Source organism: Euleptes europaea, chromosome 2, assembly GCF_029931775.1.
Source record: "Euleptes europaea isolate rEulEur1 chromosome 2, rEulEur1.hap1, whole genome shotgun sequence".
Taxonomy (NCBI): Eukaryota; Metazoa; Chordata; class Lepidosauria; order Squamata; family Sphaerodactylidae; genus Euleptes; species Euleptes europaea.
Window position 1 is genome coordinate 125,622,409 of NC_079313.1, and position 25,406 is coordinate 125,647,814.

Genomic DNA, 25,406 nt, shown 5'->3' on the forward strand with positions numbered 1-25,406 from the left:
GACCAGGCAAGTAGGTGATGTGAAAGACCTCTACCTGAGACCCTGGAGAGCCACTGCAAGTCTGAGTAGACAATACTGACTTTGATGAACTAAGGGTCTGATTCAGTATAACGCAGCTTCATGTGTTCATGTATTCACCAGCGCAGAAGACCCTGATTCAAAGCTTTGTGCTAGAGAGCCAGCGTGGTGTAGTGGTTAAGAGCGGCGGAATCTAAACTGGAGAACTGGGTTTGATTCCCCACTACTCCACATGAAGCCTGCTGGGTGACCTTGGGCTAGTCACTGTTCTCTCAGAACCCTCTCAGCCTCACGTACCTCACAAGGTGTCTGTTGTGGGGAGGGAAAGGGAAGGCGATTGTAAGCCTCTATGAGATTCCTTAAAGATAGAGAAAAGGGGGGTGTAAACATAGCTCTTCTGTTTTTAATCTGAACACATAGGGTGCTCAGGGACAAGGCACAATGATAGTGAAATCCTGAGTATGCTTTCCTTGAGAGTAAGCCCCATTGAATTAGAATTTTGTAGAGTTCTGAGTAGACATGCTTAGGATTGCTCTTTAATTCTGCTTCTTTGCACTTCAAGTCAAGAGTCAGTTGTGTGTGTGTTAAGTGCCGTCAAGTCTATGAATCAAAGTCCTCCAAAATGTCCTATCTTTGACAGCCTTGCTCAGGTATTGCAAACTGAGGGCCGTGGCTTCCTGTATAGAGTAAATCCATCTCTTGTTGGGTCTTCCTCTTTTCCTGCTGCCCTCAACTTTTCCTAGCATGACTGTCTTTTCTAGTGACTCTTGCCTTCTCATAATGTGACCAAAATACGATAGCCTCAGTTTAGTCATTTTAGCTTCTAGGGTCCCTATGATGAGACAAGATTCAGTTAGATAGACTAATATGTACACTATGAAATTTGGTTGTTTCGTGATGGACATGCAGTAGAGCAAGCTTAATTAGCTTCGCTGCTAATAACCTGCTTCTACGTGTCCCTTTGTAGCTGCCATTTCTCATAACACAGAATGGTTCCAAGTGATGGGTTTTCCAGGCATTGAGTTGCAAACATGTGTTGGTTATCAACTTGCAGATAGCCCTGTGCCCCCCTTTTTTGTTTTTTAAAGGAAGTCTTCGTGAAATGTGGTGAGACTAACTTTAGGCAAACTGACTATAATGGAATACTGCTTGTGGTGTTGCAGTCATGGTATGCCTCCATGCATACTTGCAACTTCATAGCTCTCTTTCGTAATTATCCAAACATGCCTTCTTCAGCAGCATCCAAAACAACCGTCATTCACGAATCTACCCTTTGCGGCATTGATATACAGAGGAAAACTAAGGGTTTCAGTCGAGGGAAAGTAGTTTAGGTTTAGTAGCCAGTTCAGCAATAATTATAATTCTTAAGAAGGACAACTAGATTCAAGCCCAGTAGCACATTAGAGACCAACAGGTTTTTCAGGGTATAAAATATACAAAAAAGCATTAACTGGGTGAGCATATAGAGATTTGTTTCCCTTTTATAATCTTCCCTCCGTGTGTGTGTTGAGTGATGTCAAGTCGCTTCCGACTCATGGCGACCCTATGAATCAAAGTCCTCCAAAATGTCCTATCTTTGACAGCCTTGCTCAGATCTTGCAAACTGAGAGCTGTGGTTTCTTTTATTGAGTCAGTCCATCTCTTCTGGGTCTTCCTCTTTTCCTGCTGCCTTCAACTTTTCCTAGCATAACTGTCTTTTCCAGTGACTCTTGTCTTCTCATAATGTGACCCAAGTACGATAGCTTCAGTTTAGTCATTTTAGCTTCTAGGGTCAGTTCAGGCTTTATTTGATCTATAACCCACTGATTTGTGTTTTTTGGCAGTCCACGGTATCCATAACACTCCCCTCCAACACCACATTTCAAGGGAATCTTTTTTCCTATCAACTTTCTTCATTGTCCAGCTTTCATACCCATACATAGTAATAGGGAATACGATGGCATGAAATAACTTAATCTTGGTGGCCAGTGACACATCCTTACGCTTCAGAATCTCTTCTAGCTCCTTCATGGCTGCCGTTCTCAGTCTCAGCCTCCTTCTGGTTTCTTGGCTGCAGTCTCCTTTTTGGTTGATAATGGAGCCAAGGAATAGAAAGTCTTTAAAAAAATAGTTTCCTCATCTTCCCTACATTATACTATTCTAGCTTTATGATGTTAGGTATGCTACTTTTTGTTCAGTCATTCACTCTCATGATATATATACTTGGCAATTACATAATAAAACTAGCCTTATTGAATTCTCGTCTAATTTTAACATTCCTACTAACTTATTTGTAAACACTAATTTCTTTTATTTACTTTTCCAGTATATATTTATGTCTAAGCATTTTCATTTACATTTATACATATTTTACGAGACATATAAATAATACAATTTCCATTTTTTTTAACTCTTCACTAGATCTTGTGTTCACTTGGTTTGTCAGCTTGGCCATCACTGCGTACGAGTCTTCTGTATTTTAGACTCTCTTTTTGTTTTGTGTTGTTTATGTTCTGTTGTTATGTATTTTATGTTTATATTTTTATGGATATGAAATAAAAAACCTTTAAAAAAGATTTTTGGGGTATAAGCTTTTAAGGGTCAAAGGTCCTTTCATTAAGTATCTGATGGAAGGAGCTTTGACTCTCGAAAGCTCGTACCTTGAAAATTTTGGTCTCTAATGTGCTACTAGACTCTAATGTAGTTGTTCTACTGCAGACCAATGTGGCTACTCCGTGAAACTGTAAGAAGTAAATCTCCAGTATGAATGGCTTTTTTCCACTTGCCATGGACTGTGTGTGTGTGTGTGCGTGCGCACCAAGTTGAGGCTGGGAAGTTTGAGGTCAGCTGCATAGGTCTGCTGATTTGGATGGACACATAAACAGATTATTTGTGAGAAGTGACCAGCATGGTTTCTGTTCCTTCTTTCTTTTTAAAATAAAGGTACTCATCGTTCAGCTTGAGCTCTTGAATCTGACATTCTGGTGCTGCTAAAGATGTTTTGCTCGTGCATGAATGTATTGCGAAATCTTCAGTTAGGTAACTTGTCTGGCACTAGAAACCTCATTGTTTCTTTTTTCCTTTTTGTTATGATGCATCCAAACATGACGGTAATGGCAGGAAACCATGCCAGAGTGGAGTGCCCTGGGGTCTCTCTGGAAATGAAGGTTAAACATATGATGATAAAGTATAATTGTGTATCTGCTCTCGTGGGTGAGATGGCGCATTGGCCAAGAAGTGCAGTCGATCTCCCTCAAGAACACTCTTGTTCCAGAATAGGAGCTCTGATGGTTTCTTCCCCACCTTACTGGGGCAGAAATAAACACTAGTATCTTCTTCATACTCTCACTTTGTCTATGTATGCTTCTGGGTTATATGCCAATAAAGGCTTGCGTTGTGTGTTGGGTATATTTTTCTGGGCCTTGCTTGTGGCAGATTACAAAAAGCCAGAAATAGTATTCTTACCAGCTGCCTCTTCCAGCCAGTCGCAAGAGACAAGCCCCTTTGTTGCTAACCAGAAATATTCAGAATCATAAGACTTCTCAGATAATGAGGCTGTCATAGAAGTGCTGAAGTTTTTATAATAGGTCTTAGTTTAGTTGCTTGCCTTTAGGACCTTGTCAGATTTAGATTTCGTGGTTCAGAAGGTAGTTTCTGTATTAAAACCCTGTGTGAGATTCAGGCCAAGTTGTCGGCATTGTGGTTGGCGAGGCTGTTTAGTAGCGGCATTCTAGCATGTGCATGTTATATGACAAAGATGGAACATGGGGGTCGGTGTGGTCACGTTAGAGTACCCCATCAGCAGTAACACTCTCAAGTGAAATATCGGGGTTTTGTTTTGAACGTATCCACATACAACAACGCAAAGCAAAAAACAAACAAAAAAACCCCAAAACTTTATTCTGTGTCTGTGTGTCAAGTGCCGTCAAGTCACTTCCGACTCATGGCGACCCTATGAATGAAAGTCCTCCAAAATGTCCTATCTTTGACAGCCTTGCTCAGATCTTGCAAATTGAAGGCTGTGGCTTCCTTTATTGAATCAATCCATCTCTTGTTGGGTCTTCCTCTTTTCCTTTACTGTATTGGACTCAAAGTCGAAAATAGGACTGAGACTGTTGTGATAGAGTCCTCGAGCTACAGGCTTATCTTCCAAGCAATTGCCAAAACTGCATGTTTTCAGTGTAGAGCTTGGCACGACTAGTTGCAAATTGTTGACCCACAACCAGCTGAAGTTTTAGGAGTTAAGCTGCTTTACTCTTGTTAGTGTTGGACAGCCTAAGTCTGCTTAAAAAAACAAAATAGTTCGATTTTGTTCATACTGGCTACTTTTGTTGAGGTCCATGTTGTGAACTACTGACTCCTAGTAAACACTTGGAAAAGCTCCTTCGGTCACATCTGACCCTAATGAGAGGGGTTGTTTTTTGTTTGGTATGACTCCATAAACTGATTCCATAAATCTCATTCATGCTGCATTGGTAGGTATTCTTATGTTTTAAAGTTCAGGAAAGAATCAAAAGCAACTCTGGAAACCCGTGCACAAGTTGGTAGCTCACAAACTTTGGTGGTCCACCAACCTAGTGTTCATTTTAGTCACTGATGGTACATCTTTATCTGGAACAAAAAGGATCTTTATTCCCTATAAAAATATTTCCAGTTGTCAAATGATTTGTGCGCGTGTGTTAAGTGCCATCAAGTCGCTTCTGACTCATGGTGACCCTATGAATCAATGTCCTCCAAAACGTCCTATCTTTGACAGCCTTGCTCAGGTACTGCAAACTGAGGGCCGTGGCTTCCTTTATAGAGTTAATCCATCTCTTGTTAGGTCTTCCTCTTTTCCTGCTGCCTTCAACTTTTCCTAGCATGATTGTCTTTTCCAGTGACTCTTGTCTTCTCATAATATGACAAAAGTATGATAGCCAAATGATTTACATTAATACAAATATTAGCATAAAGGATACTTCCAGAAAAATAAATGGCGTTTTCCAATCTCCAATAAGCTTAGTTCTCAACTCGCAGTCTGTAGGCCTCACTCAATATAGTAGATATGGAACAACCTATCCATTATTCTTACCTCCTTTGTATGAGATGTGTCTTACTGATCTAAGCTTTTCTTCAGCTTCAGGTAACCAGATTCCTGTCGGGTGTGGCTTCTTTATGCATTTAGTTCTCTGCTATTAACTATTTAACAAATGCTAATATAAAATACAGCTTCCTCCTGTGGTCTAATCCAAAGTCCCAATTAACCAGCCATTGTTGCTACTGCTGGATCCATTGGTGCAACAGTATCGATTACTTAATGGATTATATCAGCACAAGTTTCAATATTTCCTAATATTCATTGCAAAACTATCAGACATAATAGAAGTTCCCTTTACTATGATCACATCTTTGTTTTGTTTTCCCGTGGAGTATTGTTAACATTAAATCACGTTGTAATGTTTTCAGCCGCACCTGCAGAGAGATTAGTCCCTCCAGTTCTGCATCTCCAATAACTTCTCAGACTTGGTTACCATTTATGGTAGGGATGTAAATTTTGTTTAATACAGCAACCACTAAAACAATCAAAGTGTAACACTTAAATGTCAACAAGCTCACAATCTAATCTGTCTGGCCTACATACATACTATCAAATCTGCTATTGATTTTTTAAAAGGAAAAATTGACATGTTAACATGCTCTGGTTTTGGTGTCTCATACAAATGTTTAGCAGTAAAGCCGATATTGGAAAACACATTACACAGGCACAGATGATCCTGGAATCTACAGGTAACCCTTTGCAGTTCTCCAAGCTATAGAAAACACAGCAGTACGTAAACAGAAACAAATCCTTATTTAGTTGTCTAATTTTTTATTTCTCTAATACATTGGTGTTTGCAACTTGTGTTAAAAATCTAAATTCATTATCTGGAAGAACGTTGGTCCATCCTAATACATCTTGGGTGTTTTCTGATCATAAACGTAGGAATCAACTTTATCCCAGTTTATAAAACATTTCCTGCCAGGCCATGTTAGAAATGATACTTCTGAACCAAAGAAAACCAGGTGGTTAGCCACTTAAAAGCATTGTTTCAGGCTGCTTATACTTTACTGTGTTAAAGACTTATTGGGTCTTACTATCTATAGTAGAAGTTGTACATAATGTACTGATGATGTCTGCAATCCCAAAGCTCTGGGGCAGAATCTGATGGGGGAACAAGAGGCAGCTGGATCAGACCAAGATCCATCAAGTCCGGCAGTCTGTTCACACACTGGCCAACCAGGTGCCTCTAGGAAGCCCCCAAACAAGACGACTGCAGCAGCATTATCCTGCCTGTGTTCCAAAGCACCTAACATCATAGGCATGCTCCTCTGATACTAGAGAGAATAGGTATGCATCATGACTAGTATCCATTCTTACTAGTAGCCATGAATAGCTCTCTCCTCCATGAACATGTCCACTCCCCTCTTAAAGCCTTCCAAGCTGGCAGCCATCACCACATCCTGGGGCAGGGAGTTCCACAGTTTAACTATGCACTGTGTGAAGAAATACTTCCTTTTATCCGTTTTGAATCTCTCACCCTCCAGGTTCAGCAGATGACCCCATGTTCTAGTATTATATGAGAGGGAGAAAAACTTCTCCCTGTCCACTCTCTCCAAACCATGCATAATGTTATAGACCTCTATCATGTCTCCCCTCAGCCGCCTTCTTTCCAAGCTAAACAGCCCTAAGTGTTTTAACCGCTCCTCATAGGGCCATTGCTCTAGTCCCCTGATCATTTTGGTTGCTCTTTTCTGTACCTTCTCAAGCTCTGCGATATCCTTTTTGAGGTGACCAGAACTGGACACAGTATTCCAAGTGTGGTCTCACCATAAGAGTGTCATTGTCAGTGTAGGGGAGCAAGCCGCAGGTGGTGTTGGAGTGGTTTTCAGAAAACGATCTCTGACCTTGAAGGGCGTGAGACTTCCTCTTTCAAACAGTATTGTGTGTGCTTGCTTTGAGCTGTTCTCTGCGCACTGGAGCATCTCGGTCAAGCAAATGTGCATTTGTAGTAGGAACTTTGTTCTGTATCTGAGACTTAGTTTAAAACTTTTGGAAACAGTTAGGCATATACTAGGCAACAGCCTGCTAATGGTGTGTTCGTGGTTACGGATCAGCTGTATTGGGGGGAGGGGGAGAGAGAGGCCCCAAATGGTGAATACTCCAAAAACAGTCCTCAAAATTTCCACTTTCTCTAGGAGCAAAAACTTGAGCGTGCCAGCACTTCTGAGCTCAGTGAACTTTTATAGTAACGTCATAAATGCTTTTTAGAGGTGTGTTTAGGGTGGAAACAATTATGTAGCTGCAGCTGTGTAGAACTGGGCATTCCGTACAGGTGAATACAGTGTGAACTGTGCATGTGGACCTCTTTGGGGCTGCCTAATTTTTACCGTTCTGGTTTGAGCTCAGATAAAAGCGCCCATTTACCAGCTGCTGTGCAACGTGAACTGGAATTCTTGGTAGCAGGCCCACAAATGAATTCCCTTTGGCAGGGCCTGATGCACTTCTGAAGGGATGGTGAGGTTATTACTTCTAGCCTTGTGCTTGATTGTAGAGAGTTCAGTTCTTAAAACTAAGCTAAAACGTAGTCATTTTTTCTAACGTTTTCTGTGCTTTCAACTGGGTTCTTTGCCCTGAGCTTTTAAGAGTGTGGTGGGTGTCATACATAAGGCCCACGGGCCCGATGCAGCCCCTTGAGAGCTCTTATCTGGCCCACGAGGCAGCCAGCGTGGTGTAGCGGTTAACAGCGGTGGTTTGGAGCGGTGCATTCTGATCTGGAGAACCGGGTTTGATTCCCCACTCCTCCACATGTGTGGCAGAGGCTAATCTGGTGAACTGGATTTGTTTCCCCACTCCTACGCATGAAGCCAGCTGGGTGACCTTGGGCTAGTCACAGCTCTCTCAGCCCCACCTATCTCACAGGGTGTCTGTTGTGGGGAGGGGAAGGGAAGGCAATTGTAAAGCCGGTTTGAGTCTCCCTTAAGTGGTAGAGAAAGTCGGCATATAAAAACCAACGCCTCTTCCTCCTCCTTATCATCATCTGGGTTGGCGAGGCATGTCCAGACCCGACCAAGTGACATTTATGTCATATCTGGCCCTCATGTAACAATTGAGTTCGACACCCATTCTAAATGGTTTCAGTTGGTCATCCTATCAGGTATGAGAGTGGTAGTAAAAAAGGCACACGTTCCACAACCTTTCACTTGTGGTGAAGGCCCAGTAACCTTTTTCATGTTGCGGCTTCCCAGTGGCCCTCGGGGCCCGGGAAGCTTAGCGGTGCTCCTGATGGTGAACACACAGCCAGGCTGGAAGGGAGAGCAGGAGAACAGGTGAAAAGGTGGGACTGGAGTGGACCCTGGAAGGTGGGCAGAAGGGCAGAGCTGGTGGGAAGGCAAGAAGGTACAGGGACCAAGGGCATCCTCTCCACTGGCAGTAATGTGGGCAGGGACATGGGCTACCAAGCATTAAAGGGCACGCTGCATAAAGAGAGCATTCCTAGTTCTCATTGTTGCTGCAATAGGCTTGAAAGTGTCTAGGCAATGTCTGGAGATAGTTTAGAAACATTAGATTGGCAGAACTGGATTTCCAGTGTTATGACGGGGTGCGCTTCAGTGCCTTAAGTAGCTCCACTCCACTGCATGGTTAGCAGAATTTGTAATATATGCCAATGTACATTATTTATAGATGTTACAAACCCAGCTTTTATTTGAGCGCTTCTTGTTGCATTGGCTTTCTGTATGTATGCTTTCTGTTAGAATCTTTACAGAGGTCCTGTATAGGTTAATTTTTCAACTAAGATCAGAGGGGTGACTTCTGGGGTGGTTGCATCAATGTTTATGCATCCTGTAAGATCACTCCTGATCCTTGGACTGCTGAGGTATAATAGCAGCCACTGCTGCTTCTTAGGATTACAGAGTGAAGGTTGAGCATGTTATTCACATGAAGCTGCCTTACACTGAATCAGACCATGGGTCCATCAGGGTCAATGTTGTCTACTCAAACTGGCAACTGCTCTCCAGGGTTTCAGGTGGAGGTCTTTCACATCACCAGCGTGGTGTAGTGATTAAGAGCGGCGGTTTGGAGCAGTGGACTCTGATCTGAGAACCGGGTTTGATTCCCCACCCCTACACATGAGCAGTGGATGCTAATCTGGTGAACTGGATTTGTTTCCCCACTCCTACACATGAAGCCAGCTGGGAGACCTTGGGCTAGTCTCACTCTCTCAGCCTCACCTACCTCACAGGGTGTCTGTTGTGGGGAGGGGGAGGGGAAGGTGATTGTGAGCCAGTTTGATTCTTCCTTAAGTGGTAGAGAAAGTCAGCATATAAAAACCAACTCTTCTTCTTCCTGCTCCTTCTAGCTGGAGATACCAAGGATTGAACCTATGACCTTATGTATGCAAAGCAGAGGCTCTTCCACTGAGCCACAACTCATCCCCACTCCACAGTCCTTTTAATTTTATAGCTAGTTCAAATAATGTGGGAGTCTGGTGTCTTGCTGCTTTTGTTGATTTGCACTTGTGTAGGGGATTGAAATAAGCTTTCCACAGATGGGACAATAATATTCTGATCCTTTTTCTGCTCCGTGCTGTCAACGGCTAATAAGCAAGCAGTGAAAAAAGCAATCAGTTAGCACAACAGTACCCTCCCTCTTTGTATCTCCTGCCTCTACACAGACTGTCTTTTGAGCGCTTGTGCCAGATAAAGTTGTGAGCACAACCAGAACTGTTAAAATCATTGTCCTGAACAATGCCTTGCTTCTTATGTGGACAGAAGAGTACAGTACATGCCTGCGATCTTCTTTGTGCTCTCTCTTCTAGCCCTTCTTTGTAAGCTGCTTTCTGTGGTCTCCCATTGTACCTGTGAAAAACCCACCCAAGTGCAGAGCTTGTAGATTTTAGGAGCATCTCTTAGTTCTTTTTCATCCAGAAAGGAATGTCCCGTGTTCTTTGTGCTGTTCTTGTAACCAGGGGTTCACAAAGTTTGGCTTTTCCTTGTTTTGGATGTCACGAAGCCCTCTTCTCAAGCTTATCTGCCTTGTTGAGATTTTGAAAGAGACTGGGCTGGACTGCTGTTTCATGGCAGGCGTTTGGAGGTGTTCAGCAGCAATAAGAGCTTTCTGCTTCTAAGTGTGTCTGAAAACTTGTTCAGAGAGCAACTCTCCTCTTAAGAGCCCTGTGTGTGTATGCTAGGGAACTAGGGAGATGAGTATACATAGCTGGAGGGATATTAAGGGGAAGAAGGAGAAGAACAGTTGGTTTTTATATGCCGACTTTCTCTACCACTTAAGGCAGAATCAAACCAGTTTACAATCTCCTTCCCCTCCCCACAACAGACACCCTGTGAGGTAGGTGGGGCTGAGAGAGTGTGACTAGCCCAAGGTCACCCAGCTGGCTTCATGTGTAGGAGTGGGGAAACAAATCCAGTTCACTACATTAGCGTGCATTGCTCATGTGGAGGAGGAGTGGGGAATCAAACCCGGTTCTCCCAGATCAGAGTCCACTGCTCCAAACCGCCGCTATTAACCACTACACCAGGCTGGCTCTCTGTAGGAGAGCTGCCTACATACATGAAATCTCACAAAAGGTGTGGCTTGCATTGTTATAAGGCTGTTTTTTTGATCCCCCCCCTTACTTTTGCAGTATGGTTACTAGGGTGTTAAAATTTCCAGAATTTTTGAAGCCATGTGGGGGAAGGGGCTTTTTCCCCCAGGGGAAAATGGGAATTTTGGGAGAAATTTTAATAAATGCACTACTTCCCTATCAAACCTAAACTACGTCTACTGATTTAACAACTTAAAATGCATCATTTATAACTTAGATGGCGTATAATATTGTACTGTTTGTCATATTTAAGGGATTTAAAGTATAGATATCTTCGCTTTTTATAAAAAACACCTGCAAATATACCCAGTACTTTAGAAAGCGTTGGAAACTGATGCACCCTATGCTACCATAGCACGTGTAGTTTTAATTTTTGCCATTCTGAGAGGTAGAAATTTGCAGGTACAAAATAAATTATGGAGTAAACATAAATGTATTATTTGAACAAAAGCTCTCAGAGTCACAAGAGGCATGACTGCCAGCATGCTTGGATATTAAGCTAAACTTTGTAACATTGAAAATCTGAACACAAAATTATGATTAAACACATTGTTTCCAAAGATTTAAACAAATGCATTCTTAAATGTTTTATCTTTGTTGCTCTTGTAAGCCCTTGGCCCGTAGAATCCCCAAAAGCAACAACCCAGACAGGTGGTCCTAAGGCAAGTTGACTTTATTGGAAATCAAGCAGGTTAACAGAGCTTGCATACTAACTAAGCCAAGAATGGCTGGTTGGCGCAAATCAGTAATATATATTAGCATAGCTGATATGGCAGGTTGGCATAGTAACTCAGTCTCCCACGGGAGAGGAATGTCCGAGATAAAGTGTTCGTTAGAACAACAGTCCTTGGCCGAGACGAGCAAAGCGAGGCAGCTGTGAGAAGCTGCGAGAAAGTCAAAACAACTCAGAGCCGAGAATCATCGAGAACAGGCCCGCTCCTGACAGCTCTTCCAAACTTCCCAATTTTGCCATTGGAAAAGTTGAGGAAGTCCTCAGACTTTTTCACATGTACATTTGGAAAGAATGAAATACTTTGCAAGACAAAGTTTTTCTCACTCAAAACAAGTGGATACTCTGTGGTTGTTTTTCAGCGCTCCCCCAATTTTTCTAGTTCTTCAGCTGGAAAAACTGAAAAAATGCTTTGCGGGGAAAAATGGACACCCCCTCTCATTGTTCTAGTTTTTTTTTCCCTCCAGGCCTTCACATCTCTAATTGTTACAGATCCCAAATTGTCAAATTCTCCATTATCAAGTAGAATTTTTATGGAGGGGCAGTAAGAGACGAAGATGACAGAGGAATCAATTGGCATTAATTTAAAGACTGGGGATGCATTCTCTTTCTGCAGGATGGCTGGCAGTGAAGGGGTTTCTTAAGATGTTTCTTCCAGTTCACTTGTACTCCATTTTGATTACGGATCTGCTCCAGAAATCTAACATACATTCTGTGTACACAAATAATATAATCCACTTGGTAGGTCAAATTCTGAGAACATTCTGGGTTTTCTTAACTACTAAGCAAGCAGAGCCTTAATCCTATTAGTGTGCTCTGATTTGCGGGGGGAATCATTGCTTATTGTTCTCCACACCAGCTAGTCCTGATACTTGTCCTGATAGAGATGAAAATGAGTCAGAAGACGAATGCATTGAATGGGTTTATATTGCTAGATTGCAGTTTTGAGTAGCATTTAAGGCTTGGCCATGAAAGTTTGCTTCACCACTTATCAGTTGTATGAGCTTGCACCGTCTCTGAAGTTAGTCTGCTAAGGAAAGAGGAGATGGCAACATTTGTTTGTTTGGGGCTTCTTTGGTGTGTTGGAAAATCATCCAGTGGTGGTTTCATCTGTTCTTCCATGGACGAGGCTGAGGGAAGGAGAGGTCAGAGGTGTACGGGTAGTTTCCTGCCAAGCAGGGACTGTGTCAAACAAACTTGAGTGGAACATGAGTAATCCATCCTAAGTGAATAAGCTGCAGAACAATGAACAGTGTTCCAAGCTTGGCATCTGCACCATTTAATCATGTTAAGTTGTTAATATATTTCCTTTTCCTGTTCTGATTTTTTTTCATTGTGGTTTATTACAAAGTGTTTTTTATGGTTCATTTCCACTCATGTGCAGAATAATCTCCTTGCTGTTACCTGGAAAGAAGTTCTCCAACCCCCCTCTTCCTCCCCCTTTGCTGTTCTCTGTTTGGTACATCCTTGGGGGAGGTTAAGCGATAGTTTTGATCATTCAGTTCCCATAAAAGTAGGTTGAAAGCTTTCATAGTGCCAGATCTAGGTAATTTCAGAAGTGTTTGGGGGAGGGAGGGAGAGGAAGTACACCCAGCTCTTGGGTGTTATTTCCTATGGGTAGACGTGTCTTTAAAGGCTAGATCTAACTCCCCATTATTTCCTGTGGGCAATAGACATAGCTTCTGGGAACAAGTTACCTTCAGTGTCCCAGCCGTTCAGTGATGCATGTGCCTTTTGAAATGTAAAGGGCCATTATTGTCTGTGGAGATAGTCCTGGAGTACAAAGGTCAAGTCTCCTAACCCAAAAAAAAAAAATACTAGCCCCTTTAAAATTTAAAGGGTACATGCACCACCGAACGACTGTTTGTGGGGCACGCTTCCTCTCTTTTCCTCCTCACTACTGCTGCTTGGGAGGAGGCAAGAATGACACCAGAAACAATGGTCCCAAAATTCCAGTAGAGCCAGCGTAGTACAGTGGTTAAGAGTGACCGACTCTAATCTGGAGAACTGGGTTTGATTCCCCACTCCTACACATGAAGCCTGCTGAGTGACCATGGACCAGACACGGTCCTCTCAACTCTCTCAGGCCCACCTACCTCACAAGGTATCTGTTGTTGGGAGGGGAAGGCAAGGCAATTGTGAGCTGCTTTGAGACTCCATAAAGGTACGGTATAAAAACCAACTCTCCTTCTTCAGAATCCCAAAAATGTACCCAAAACAGTAACAGCACTCTGAACTTTCCAGAGAATGAAAGCGTGCTCTTCCTGAAATGGAAATAAGACGTGGTATTTTTTTATTTTTTTTGGTAGTGGGATGCCCTTCGAGCTAACAGGTGGGGTAAAGAATAGATCCGTTCAACAGTTATGGCATGGGAGTGGCCTGCTTCAACCTTCTTGCAATCTTAAGCTGTTCATATTTGGTTTATCGGTTTGGGCCATTCTTACCATTAAAAAAACTTGCTGATGCTCGCTTAGTTACAAATGTCTCTAGAGATATAAGATGATTAAAACTTGAAAGGTAGTTATTGGGAAATGCTGCTCTTGGCAGGATTCCTTGTTATATACATGGTTATTCTTCTCCTCCTTACTCCTTATCATTTATAAATCACTGGTACAAGAGCTAGGCTAGGTTGATAGCCATATGAAAATCACCAGAAGCTCCCATAAACGATATAGTCAACTGAAGTTACAATCCAGACTGCTACATGGCTCAGTACAAGCAGTACAAGCAGTTCTGAAGAAGTGAGCTGTGGCTCACGAAAGCTCATACCCTACCAGAAAATATTTTTGTTAGTCTTTAAGGTGCTACTGGACTCTTGCCCTTTTTGACTACTACAAGCAGTAATGCTTGTTATAATGCCTATTTTGAAAATGCATTTTTCCAGATAAGATGAAGACAGTTTCTCAAAGATATGTGCATAAACCATTAAGCCATAATATTAAAACTATTGCTAAGTTTTAATATTTAATATAAGTTTTAGGCATACAACAGTAATTATATAGCCACTATCTAAATTCAAATTTGAGGAGCCCCATGGCTCAGAGTGTTAAGCTGCAGTACTGCAGTCAAAAGCTCTGCTCACGACCTGAGTTCGATCCCAACGGAAGTTGGTTTCAGGTAGCCGGCTCAAGGTTGACTCAGCCTTCCATCCTTCCGAGGTCGGTCAAATGAGTACCCAGCTTGCTGGGGGTAAAGGGAAGTTGACTGGGGAAGGCACTGGCAAACCACCCCGCAAACAAAGTCTGCCTTGGAAACGTCAGGATGTGACGTCACCCCATGGGTCAGGAATGAGCCGGTGCTTGCACAGGGGACCTTTACCTTTATCTTTTAAATTCAAACCACATTGCCCCTGCCAGATTTACACAGGGCACATGAAAGGAGTTAATGGAATAGCTTCCTGAGAGATATAAGCTAATAGTGCAAACAGTTTTCCTACATTTTAGCACAGGGTTGAATAGACCAGGGTTCTTCTTTTCACTGATGTTCTTTTGCATGTCATTTTAAAGGGCATAAACATCATTAGAAATAGGGCTGTAAATGCCATCTGTGCTACTCAGTTTCCTGTTTTCGCTTCCAAGCTTCAGAGCGATCTTGGAATCATGTCTGTTCACTAGAAATATTCTGGAGCAGTGCATCTTTCTCTCTGCTCAATAAGCTGTGTGCAACAGAAACTATGAGGAAAGGTTGAAGGAACTGGGTATGTTTAGCCTGAAGAGAAGACTGAGAAGTGATATGATAACAATCTTCAAATACTTGAAGGGCTGTCATATAGAGGATGGTGCCGAGTTGTTTTCTGTTGCCCCAGAAGGTCGGGCCAGAACCAACGGTGTTTTCCTGGTGCAAGAGCTCACGCCAGCATCAAAGGGGGCATTCCCAGGGGCAGGGCTGACTTTAGTCAGCTCCCTAAGCCCTTTTGGCCCAGGAATGCACCTTTCTGCAGGTGCCAGTTATGTCTGCAGAAAGGCAGTTGTAGCCCTGTGGAACTCGGGAGAGACATTTTTGGCTTGCTGCGCTCATCCCTGGGTGCTTCTTAACCTACCCCTCTTTAGGATTGCACAGTTAGTTGATTTACAGATTGAGGGATCTCTAGAACACAGATTGAAAATGCTACACTAAATTAAAAATTGAGTCTAGTAGCACTTTAAAGCTTCACAAAAATTTCCAGGGTATAATCTCCCCCCCCCTTTTTTTTTTTTTGCTTTCAAGTCAAGTCTGATTTATGGCAACCACCATAGGGTTTTTTCAAGGCCAGCGACGTTCAGAGGTTGCCTGCCTCCGCAACACACCCTGGTATTCCTTGGTGGTCTCCCATCCAAATACTTGCCAGGGTTGACTCTGCTTAGCTTCTAAGAACTGATGCGATCAGGCTAGCCTGGGCTATCCAGGTTATATTCTTGGAAATTTTGTTGGTCTTTAGGGTGCTACTAGACTCAAATGTTTTGCTATCACAGACTAGTAAAACAGCTACCCACCTGCACAAAATTAAAGGGTATTCCTGATTTACTCCAAGTCCCCCCTCAACTTCTTACTTTGCATCCCTGTTCCATTTAATTCCTATAACTTGTTCTGATTATGACAGCCTGCAGATTACCATATAGCTGTATGTACCCTGCTGCCTCATATAAGGATCTCTAGATTAAGAAATTGATGTTACAGAAATAGCTTATCACACAATTATAAACCAGTTACTTCTATTCACAAGGCTGCTTTGAGATGGAGGTTACAGGACTCTTGTTTGATTTGGGGTTTTTTAGTAGCTGATCACCTGGCCAGTACTGCCGGTTATAAGTGTTTCTTACGCATGGTAAATGAACAAAACCTGCCCAGAGTTCTACTGTCTAGTTCCATGTAATATGTGTACAGTAGCTCAGAGCGAAGTAAAGGCGCAAACTGGCAATATGACATTGACACGGCCCAGACTCTAGCAGGAGAGCCAGCATGGTGTAGCGGTTAAGGTGTTGTACTAGGATCTGGGAAACCGAGGTTCAAATCCCCATTCTGCCATGGAAACTTGCTTCGGTGACTTTGGGCCAGTCACACACTTAGAACATGAGAAAAGCCCTGCTGGATCAGACCAAGGCCCGTCAAGTCCAGCAGTCTGTTCACACAGTGGCCAACCAGGCGCCTCTAGGAAGCCCCCAAACACTCTCAGTCTCAACCCTGGCAAGTATTTGAATGGGAGACCAAGGAATACCAGGGGTGTGATGCAGAGGCAGGCAATGGCAAACCACCCCTGAACGTCCCTTATCCTGAAAACCGTACGGGGTCGCCGTAAGTCAGCTGTCACTTGATGGAAACAAAAACAAAGCTCTAGCAGACTGTCCATTTTCTGCATGGGAGGAAAGGGCAATAATCATGTAGTATCGGTTCTTGTAGGTTATCCGGGCTGTGTGACCGTGGTCTTGGTATTTTCTTTCCTGACGTTTTGCCAGCAGCTGTGGCAGGCATCTTCAGAGGAGTAACACTGAAGGAGTGTCCTCGGATGCCCTTTTTATCATCTTGACAGCTCCCAACAAGGGCAAGGCTATGTCCAGAGCGGCCATCAGCAGCACCATCAAACGTTGTATCCCTCACGCCTATAAGGCATCCAGACTCCAGGAGCCGCTCAGTATAACCGCTCATTCCATCAGGAGTGCGGCTACCACTACCGCTTTCAATCACAGAGTCTCGGTGGAGCAAATTTCCAAACCAGCGACATGGTCGTCCATTTCTACATTCACCAAGCACTATAGGGTAGACCTCTACGCCCAAAAAGCAACCACCTTCGGCCGAAGAGTGCTGCAAGCGGTGCAGGGTACCTAATCTCTCCTGCCCTGTCTTCAGGTAGCTCTGGTACGTCCCGAGCTGAAGACGCCCTCCTGCCTCAGAGTGAGAAAGAGCCTTGAATTACTTACCGTGAAGACTCCTTCTGCTCTGAGGTACGGAGGGCGTCTTCCCCTCCCGACGGTACCTGCAAAAAAAAAAAAGTTTTTTTTCAGGGGAGATCTCTGTCTGCCTTACGTTGTACTGAGTTACTGTTGTGTTTCTTGTTTTAAGGGCTTGTTCAAGTTATCTAGGTTCTTTCTGTCCACGTGTTAGTTTGTTTAGCTTTTCAACTTGTGAGGCTTTGAGAAAGGAGGGCGTCATTTCCCCCGGGAGACAGGAAGGCCTAGTGTTTTTAGTGTTCCTGCCTCCCTAGCAAGGAAAGGAAAATAACCCTTCACAGTAAGTAATTCAAGGCTCTTTCTGCATCACACCTCAGAATGAGAACAAGAAGCACCTGTCCTAAAGTTGTTGCAGAGGAAGGCAATGGCAAACCACTTTTGCTCATGTCTTGTCTTGAAAACCCCATGGTCCTGGGGTCGCCATGAATTGTTTGTGACTTAACGGCACACAATTATTATTTAAACTTGCTGTAATTTAAACAGCAGAGTTGGGTAAAAGTAACAAATGGTTTAAAACGTTTTTAAACAGACATTAGCTCTTCCTTCATCTTGGTTCTTGAGTGTGCCTCCTAAATGTAACTAGTATTTTATGCATTTCTGTAATGCTGATCTGCAAAGTGTGATTAGATTAGATAATGTCATTGGTGTATTAAACACAAGATGGACCGTGGCAAATTTGGAAATAATTCAACAGTTTTTGTCTTTTTGGAACAACGATGGTCATTAGTTCTTGGCTTGAAGCTCTTGCGTGTAGTTATAAAAGTTTCTCGAACAACATGAGGTGTGTGTGTGCGTGTGTGAGAGAGAGGGAGATGCAACATGAACTGCTTGAATTGCTGTGTATTGTCAGCCCACACACAGCTGCAATTGGTTTGTATTTACACAACTCTTCCTAATTTCTCATTACTAACATTTGGCTTGTTGCATTAGTTATCAAGTGGCTTCTTTTGATCCTAAAACTGCATATAGGTTACGTGCAAAGAAGCTTTTATCTTTTTTCTCTCTGATTGTGTGACTAATGTGATGGTGACTCTTTGAAACAATACCTGCTTAACTCTCAGGAGATTAACATGTCTTCGTGTGGAATATATACTTATCTGCATCCTCAAGGCACTGTGCATCAGATTCCTAGGCAGTCTCACATTGAAACACTGATTAGACCCTGGCAGCTGCACAAGATTGCTGCATCATAAGAGACAATGTATTGTGTATTCTCTTGAAGGAAGGATTTGGGCTTTTTCAGAGAAACAAATGGATATGCCTTGGCTTGAGGGAGGGCACTGTTTACACTTTGTATCTGTAGCTGGACGTTGGCTTTCATAAGTACATGTTTCTGGCGCTCATGAGCGCAGAGAAAATTTGTGGAGGTGGTTTTAGGAAGCTTCACAATGAAGTCTGTTTTGCACTTGGTTTTGCCGTAAAGTCGCAGGTATCTAGCCTACTATGGTAGCTCTGCTACAAATGAAGAACATAGGGACTGCCTTGTTAGAGTGTAGTGGAGTTGGAGAGCCGGTGTGGTGGTGAAGAGCGGTGATTTGGAGTGGTAGACTCTAACCTGGAGAACTGGATTTGATTCCCCACTCCTCCACATGAGCGGTGGAAGCTGATATGGTGGACTGGGTTGGTTTCCCCACTCCTCCACATGAAGCCAGCTGGGTGACCTTGGGCTAGTCACAGCTCTCTTAGGGCTCTCTCAGCCCCACCTACCTCACAGGGTGTCTGTTGTGGGGAGGGGAAGGGAATGCGATTGTAAGCTGGTTTGATTCTTCCTTAAGTGGTAGAGAAAGTCGGCCAATAAAAACCAACTCTTCTTGTTGTTGTTGGATCAAAATAAAGGATGACTTCAGCCCAGCATTCTGTTTCTTATAGCAGCAATGTTTGAATGTTGTAGGAAGCTCAGAAACAAGGCAAGAAGGTAGCAGCCTTTCTGAGGTTGTTGGGGAGAGTATTATTGTCCTCTTTAACGAGCAACTTCCTTTTTGAAAACAAAATCATAACAGAGTCACACTGGACAAGAAGGAAAGCCGTAACCCACATGTCAGAACCCATACCTGAAACTTCTGCTTGTGTAGTTTGTTTCCGCTGCTGGCCAGAGAAGTCGTTAACTTCTGACCTTTCGTTTCTGCCCATAATAGCATCATCCCTTTAGCAACTTTAGAATTTGCAGGCTGGGTTCTAATATAGCTTGCTAGGGGGCTTTTAATAACTGTTGCTAACAAGGTCTTGCACGGCTTGCTATTTTAAGTTGGAAACTTAATATGTCTAACACACTGCACTAGAAAACAGTGGTTGGAGCACTGTGCAGATGTTGTAAAGCGATGTTGCATAGTAAAGAGCATGAGGCTCGAGCAGAGAAGTTATTGGTTGAATGCCTGATGGGCCGTGAATCTGCTGGTTGGCCTTAGGCAAGCTGTGGTTGGTCTCTTACACACCTTCGCGGTTTGGGGGTAAGGCTGATCCTGGTTTGGAATGTGGCTCTGAGGACAGAACATGTGAAGCTGCCTTATAGTGAATCATAGCATTGGTCTGTCAAGGTCACTATTGTCTACTCTGTGGCTCTCCCCAGTCCCCAGTGGAAGTCGTTCACATCACCTGCTGCCTGATCTCTTTTTACTGGAGATGCTGGGGACTGAATCTGGGAACTTTTGTGTGCAGAGCAGGTTTTCTACCACTGAGCCACGGTTCCTCCTTTCTTTAGTTGGTCTACCAAGGCAGAGGAATGGACTGATAAGTGGATGTTGAACACATGAAGCTGACTTCTACTGAATCAGACCCTTGGTCCATCAAAGTCAGTATTGTCTACTCAGACCGGCAGCAGCTCTCCAGGGTCTCAGGCAGGGGTCTTTCACATCACCTACTTGCCTGGTTCCTTTAACTGGAGATGCCGGGGATTGAACCTGGGACCTTCTGCATATCAAGCAGATGCTCTGCCACTGAGCCACAGCTTCCCACATGTTCTGCTACTTCAGGACTCCATGGTGTCATTCTGCTGCAATGCCTAGGTCCAGTAATGTGTGTGAAACCTTGAGGACTTAAATTTTGAATGTGTTTGGCTATTTTATGTTCGTACTGGATGTATATTCAAATAATGCTACTTTTTTAATTGCAAGAGCCAATGGCTTTAAGGTTCTTTCACACACTTGTATTCCCAGCAAACAAGTAAAACAGCCTAGGTTTACCCTTTAGATTGTAAAGCGTAATCGTGGTTCTTGTGGATACATAGATTTGCTTTGCACATTCCTTTCTCTGTCTCCCATCAGAGGTTTCTCCCTCTTCTTTTTTCTTTTATGGACACATGTCATCAATGCATTTGTCATGAAGCTGCAGTTGGGAGTGTGCATGCTGTCTGGAGCTAATCGGGGAAAGGGAGAGATAAAAATACACTAAATCCTACAATGATGATCTAAAGACAGCAGCTCAAACATCTCTGCATGGTAGCGGTGTATGTAACTGAATTAAAGCACTGAGATACTGTCTGAACTCGTTGGAAAATATTCTGAACCCCTTTCCCCCTTTTTCTTGTTCTGTCCTGCAGGCCCCTTCACAGACGTCGTCACTACAAATCTGAAACTTGGCAACCCTACAGACAGAAATGTTTGCTTCAAAGTCAAGACTACAGCACCACGCAGATACTGCGTGAGGCCCAACAGTGGGATTTTAGATGCAGGAACGTCTATTAATGTCTCTGGTAAGACAACCTAATGTTCCTTCTAATGCCGAGGAGAAGAAATATGTGTTTCTTTAAAAACAAACAAACAAAAAATAAATACATTGATTTCACCCAGTTGCTTTCTGGACTTACTAGCATAGTAGGAAATAGAACAGACAAGGAAGGAGAGGTTAGATGCATGCAAAGCAGAACTTATATGATCTTGGGTTCCTTTCTTAAGTTAGTTTGGCACAGATATTTTATCTTTTAACCATTAGACCCCCATGCCCTTGTGGTTCCAACAGTAGATAAGCAGGGAGAAGGTGGAGAGATTGCCTGCTCTACTGGCAACTTATGGATCTGGGTTTTTCCAGGCATTAAAAGGTTGACATGTTGTTTTTTAAATTAAATCTTCTGCATCCTGGTTTTGTGGGCTTATAACGTGCATTGGCCAACATGTGTGGATCTCAAGTGGAGAGGACACTTACGCACCCATACACACACGCGCATACACAGAAAGGACCTATAAACTGGGTAATATATTACATTTTTAAAAGCTTTTTGTTGTATGTCAACACAGACAGTTTAGTTTGCATCCTCTGTTGTTGCAGCTCAGTGCAAACATGAATAAAGTTATGTGCCTGTTTGTTGCCCACACGGCCATATTCTGCTTTTTGTTCGGTTGGGAAGGGGAGGAGTTGAGGAAGATGTATAAGATGCACTCAGCCCATGAGCAAGAACGTGCATAATTTATGCTCAGCTCAATTAAAGATATATACAACTGAAACAGAATATTTTGTCGCTCTGTTGCACATTGTAGCAGCTGACCTGCATGAGAGATCTATATTCCATTTGTTTTTAAAAGAGTAAACAGAGTCATGATCTACCCCTGATCCAAGTCCTTTACCTGTTAAAAAAAAAAATCTCCTTCAGGTCCCTTAGGCTGAACTGGGGTGTCCCATTTCACCAACCGCACACTCCCTTTATAATTTCCAGAGCGCTCAGAGGTGTGGCAAAGATGTATTCTTTGGACTGACTAGTCTTCAAGAGGACAGATACTATATTCACCAGAACAGCTTTCCCTATGTTTATATGATTCCCAGTAAGTTTATAATACTGAAAGGGTACCCAAAAGGTAAGGAATCAACATGAAATCATGGGCTAATATTGATACAAGTGATTTTGTGAATAATACACAATAAATTTAATACAAACACAAAATTAATATGAATATAAATAACTTGTATGTAGCCCTGTTCTAGCTTCTATGTATCTGTGCTGAACATGCCAAATAAACATAAAAACACACAATTACAACACTGTAACAATATACCCAAACAATATCACAGCTCAGACCAAATGCATATAGGGTTACATACAAGTTGTTTATATTTATGTTAATTTTGTGTTTGTATTAAATGTATTATGTATTATTCACAAAATAACTTGTATCAATATTAGCCCATGATTTCATGTTGATTCCTTACCTTTTGGGTACCTTATTCTAGTTTTATAGGGTTAAGATTTCCCCCCCTTTTTGTTGTGGCTATAATACTGAAGGGAACACATACCGGAGTCAGGGAAAAAAGACACGATATAAGTTTATTTAACTGATATGAGTGACACTGTCCCATCCCCCATCCCCCCTTTAGATCTTAACAGAACAAAATATGGGAGATGGGTTTTGAGAGAGTACTGTGAATTATCTACATATTTATAGTTCTAGATCTTCAAAACGGACAGACTTGTAAATGCTAATCAGATTTTTGTCTTTTGGCTGTTTTTGAAAGGAACAGTATGCAAACCCTGCCTGTCTATCAAACACCTACTACCTAACTAGGGATGCCAGCCTCCAGGTGGGACCTGGGGATCCCACAGTATTACAGCTCTTCTCCAGACTACAGAGATCAGTTCACCTGGATAAATGGATGCTTTAGAGGGTGGGCTGTATGGCATTGTACCCCACTGAGGTCCCTCCCTTCCTCAGGCACCACCTCCAAATCTCCAGGAGTTTCCCAGCCTGGATTTGGCAACCCAACCCCCCATCCCCCAACTGTGGCCAGGAGGGACCTTGCAACCCTATGCCTAAGCAGGATACTGCCTAACCCCCTTTCCACCTGACTGCTCCCCCCCTCCTTTTTAAACATTCCAGTCTTCTTCCATCACCCCTTTAAAGGTGATTGTTCCAAATTCTAGCAGATCTCTCTGTGATGGACAAGGGAGAGTTTGCCTTCCAAGACTGCAGACAATCTTAATAGCATGTTGAATAAGAACAGGTAACAGGAATAAGAATAGGTATTGACTAAAAATAGGAATAGCTATTGAATAAGAATAGGTGGGCTTAAAGCATATTCCACCTCAGTCCTCTCTGTGTTTTGAGGCTTGGGAGATGGCGCTAAGCACTTCCCATTGATTTTTAGAGGGAGAATTAAACCCATGCTTACAACCTCTCCAGTTGGAATCAATGGGATTTAAAATTGTTTAGCTTTGCTGAGGTGATGGTTTGTTAATGCAGATATGCTTCATTATTCTTCCCCCCCCCTTTTCCCAATTGATTTCAAGGGCAGCTTAATTTGTAGAATAGCAGATGTGTAGTTGTGACCTTTGTAGCGCTTCTGTTCATGTCAGTGCATGGTCTTCAGATCCTTAATAGGATAGATGGAAATATTATTTAATCAGTTAGGCCGATGCCTGCTCTAATGACAAAATCAGCTTTGTCAAAGGGTACTTGTGCAGCAACATGTCCTTTAATATGAATGAGGAATGCCGCGAATTCAGTGGCGTTCAAATACCCTGCTACAATCCTTATATTGTAAGGAGCCAGCTGTGATAGGATTCTACAGTGTACTCACTGGTACATACATTCCTGACAGCCAAGTTTGTTCAGTGTCTGGATAGGAAGATAAAATGGCCCCGGAGTCTCTCAGTAGAGCTATGGGAACCATCCTGGAGTATTGGAATGAGGCTGTTAATTTCCTCTGTTTGGAAATTATAAATCTCTTTGCTGTCCAGAAATCCCAGTGCTTCGTAAATCCCAGTGCTTCGTAGCTAGGAGCATAGTACTTGTATCAGGAGGCTTGTGCTATATGGTGTTTTCCAATCAAGCCACATTCCGGTGTTTCTGTACTTAAAAAAAAGAGAGAGATTTAGCGTGGCTGACAGATTCACTGTAATTGTCACTGGCAAATAACAGCAATTGGGGGAATTTTGTGTGCTTTTTGTTACCTTTAATTCTAAAGAAGGAGATTAGTTGGTTTTTATACCCTGATTTTCTCTACCTTTACGGAGACTCAAACGGTTTGCAATCACCTTCCCTTCTTCTCCCACAGCAGACACCTTGTGAAGTAGGTGGGGCTGAGAGAGTTCTGAGAGAACTCTCAAGGTCACCCAGCAGGCTTCCTGCGTAGGAGTGGGGAAACCAACCGAGTTCACCACATGAGAGTCCGCCGCTCATGTGATGTAGCGGGGAATCAAACCCAGTTCTCCAGATTAGAGTCCACTGCTCTTAACCACTACACAAAGCCCAATAGCAATCACTATTATTTGGTAGCACACTCTTTTCCTCTACTTTTCGTGGAGGGAAGGGACTGGGAGAGATTCTTCAGCTAAGCACAAGTTTTGGCAAGGGGCTGCAGATGTGTTCATCAGGGGCAAGGGCATCTGGAGCTTCTACTTGTCTTTTGGCTCAAGATTTAGAGAAAAACGGCAGCAAACATCCTCCCACTGTTTCTAATTTTGTTCAAATAGTGGTGCAAATGAGAGAACACCCTTAGCTCCATCCCGGACCCTGATGGGGCTTTGGTGGCAACCACTGGCCCTGTGTCATCTGATGTGCTCTCAAGAGAATGGTATCCAATGCCGCATCTGGTTGTCTTGAGCACTAATTGCATAATTAATAACTAATTGAGCACTTATTTGATCTGCCACCACTCACCGGTAGATTGTAAGCACTGTAGCTGGGTATTTGTGTCTCTAAGTAGTCCTTCAGTGGCACATGAAGAAACTGAAGGAGACAGAAGGACTGAGAAACTAGGCCTTAAGCGTATCTTAATGTTTAAAATTCTGCCGCAAATAAAGCGATGGAGGGATCGCGTAACTGCAAAGTCAGCATCAGACCGAAGCTTGCTTTTATGCTTCACCCCCTTAAAATTGATGTTGATGCTTAATTGACCATTCACTGTATCTGTAGCTAATGCACTTGTTATCTATTTAGAAAACTAAAATCAAAGGATGGGATGCCAATCAATGCTGTATAAATCCAGCAAAAGAAGAAACAGAATCTAGCACAGCTATTTTCCATCTGTTGGTGGTTCCCCAGTTTAAGTCTGCCTGATAGCTTCCATATTCCTCGTATCATTTAAACAGCTTATTTTTAGTGACTTCATGAGCATGTAGTCTTAATTTCTTGCATAGCTTTCTGTAAAGCATAGCTTAATTAATACTTTTAAAATCTATCCCCCAAAGGCTCGCAGCAAAAACCACCAATA

The 25,406-nt window shown here is 42.9% G+C and overlaps 1 protein-coding gene across 2 annotated transcripts in view; it reads left to right on the forward strand.

Moving 5' to 3' along the window:
- Positions 1–25,406, forward strand: part of VAPB (VAMP associated protein B and C) — a 61,483-nt gene that overhangs the window by 16,403 nt on the left and 19,674 nt on the right. For both annotated transcript variants that reach the window (XM_056844419.1, XM_056844421.1), the window contains exon 2: positions 20,806–20,958. In XM_056844419.1, the coding sequence (XP_056700397.1) occupies positions 20,806–20,958 (153 nt within the window). The remainder of the gene's footprint in view (positions 1–20,805; positions 20,959–25,406) is intronic.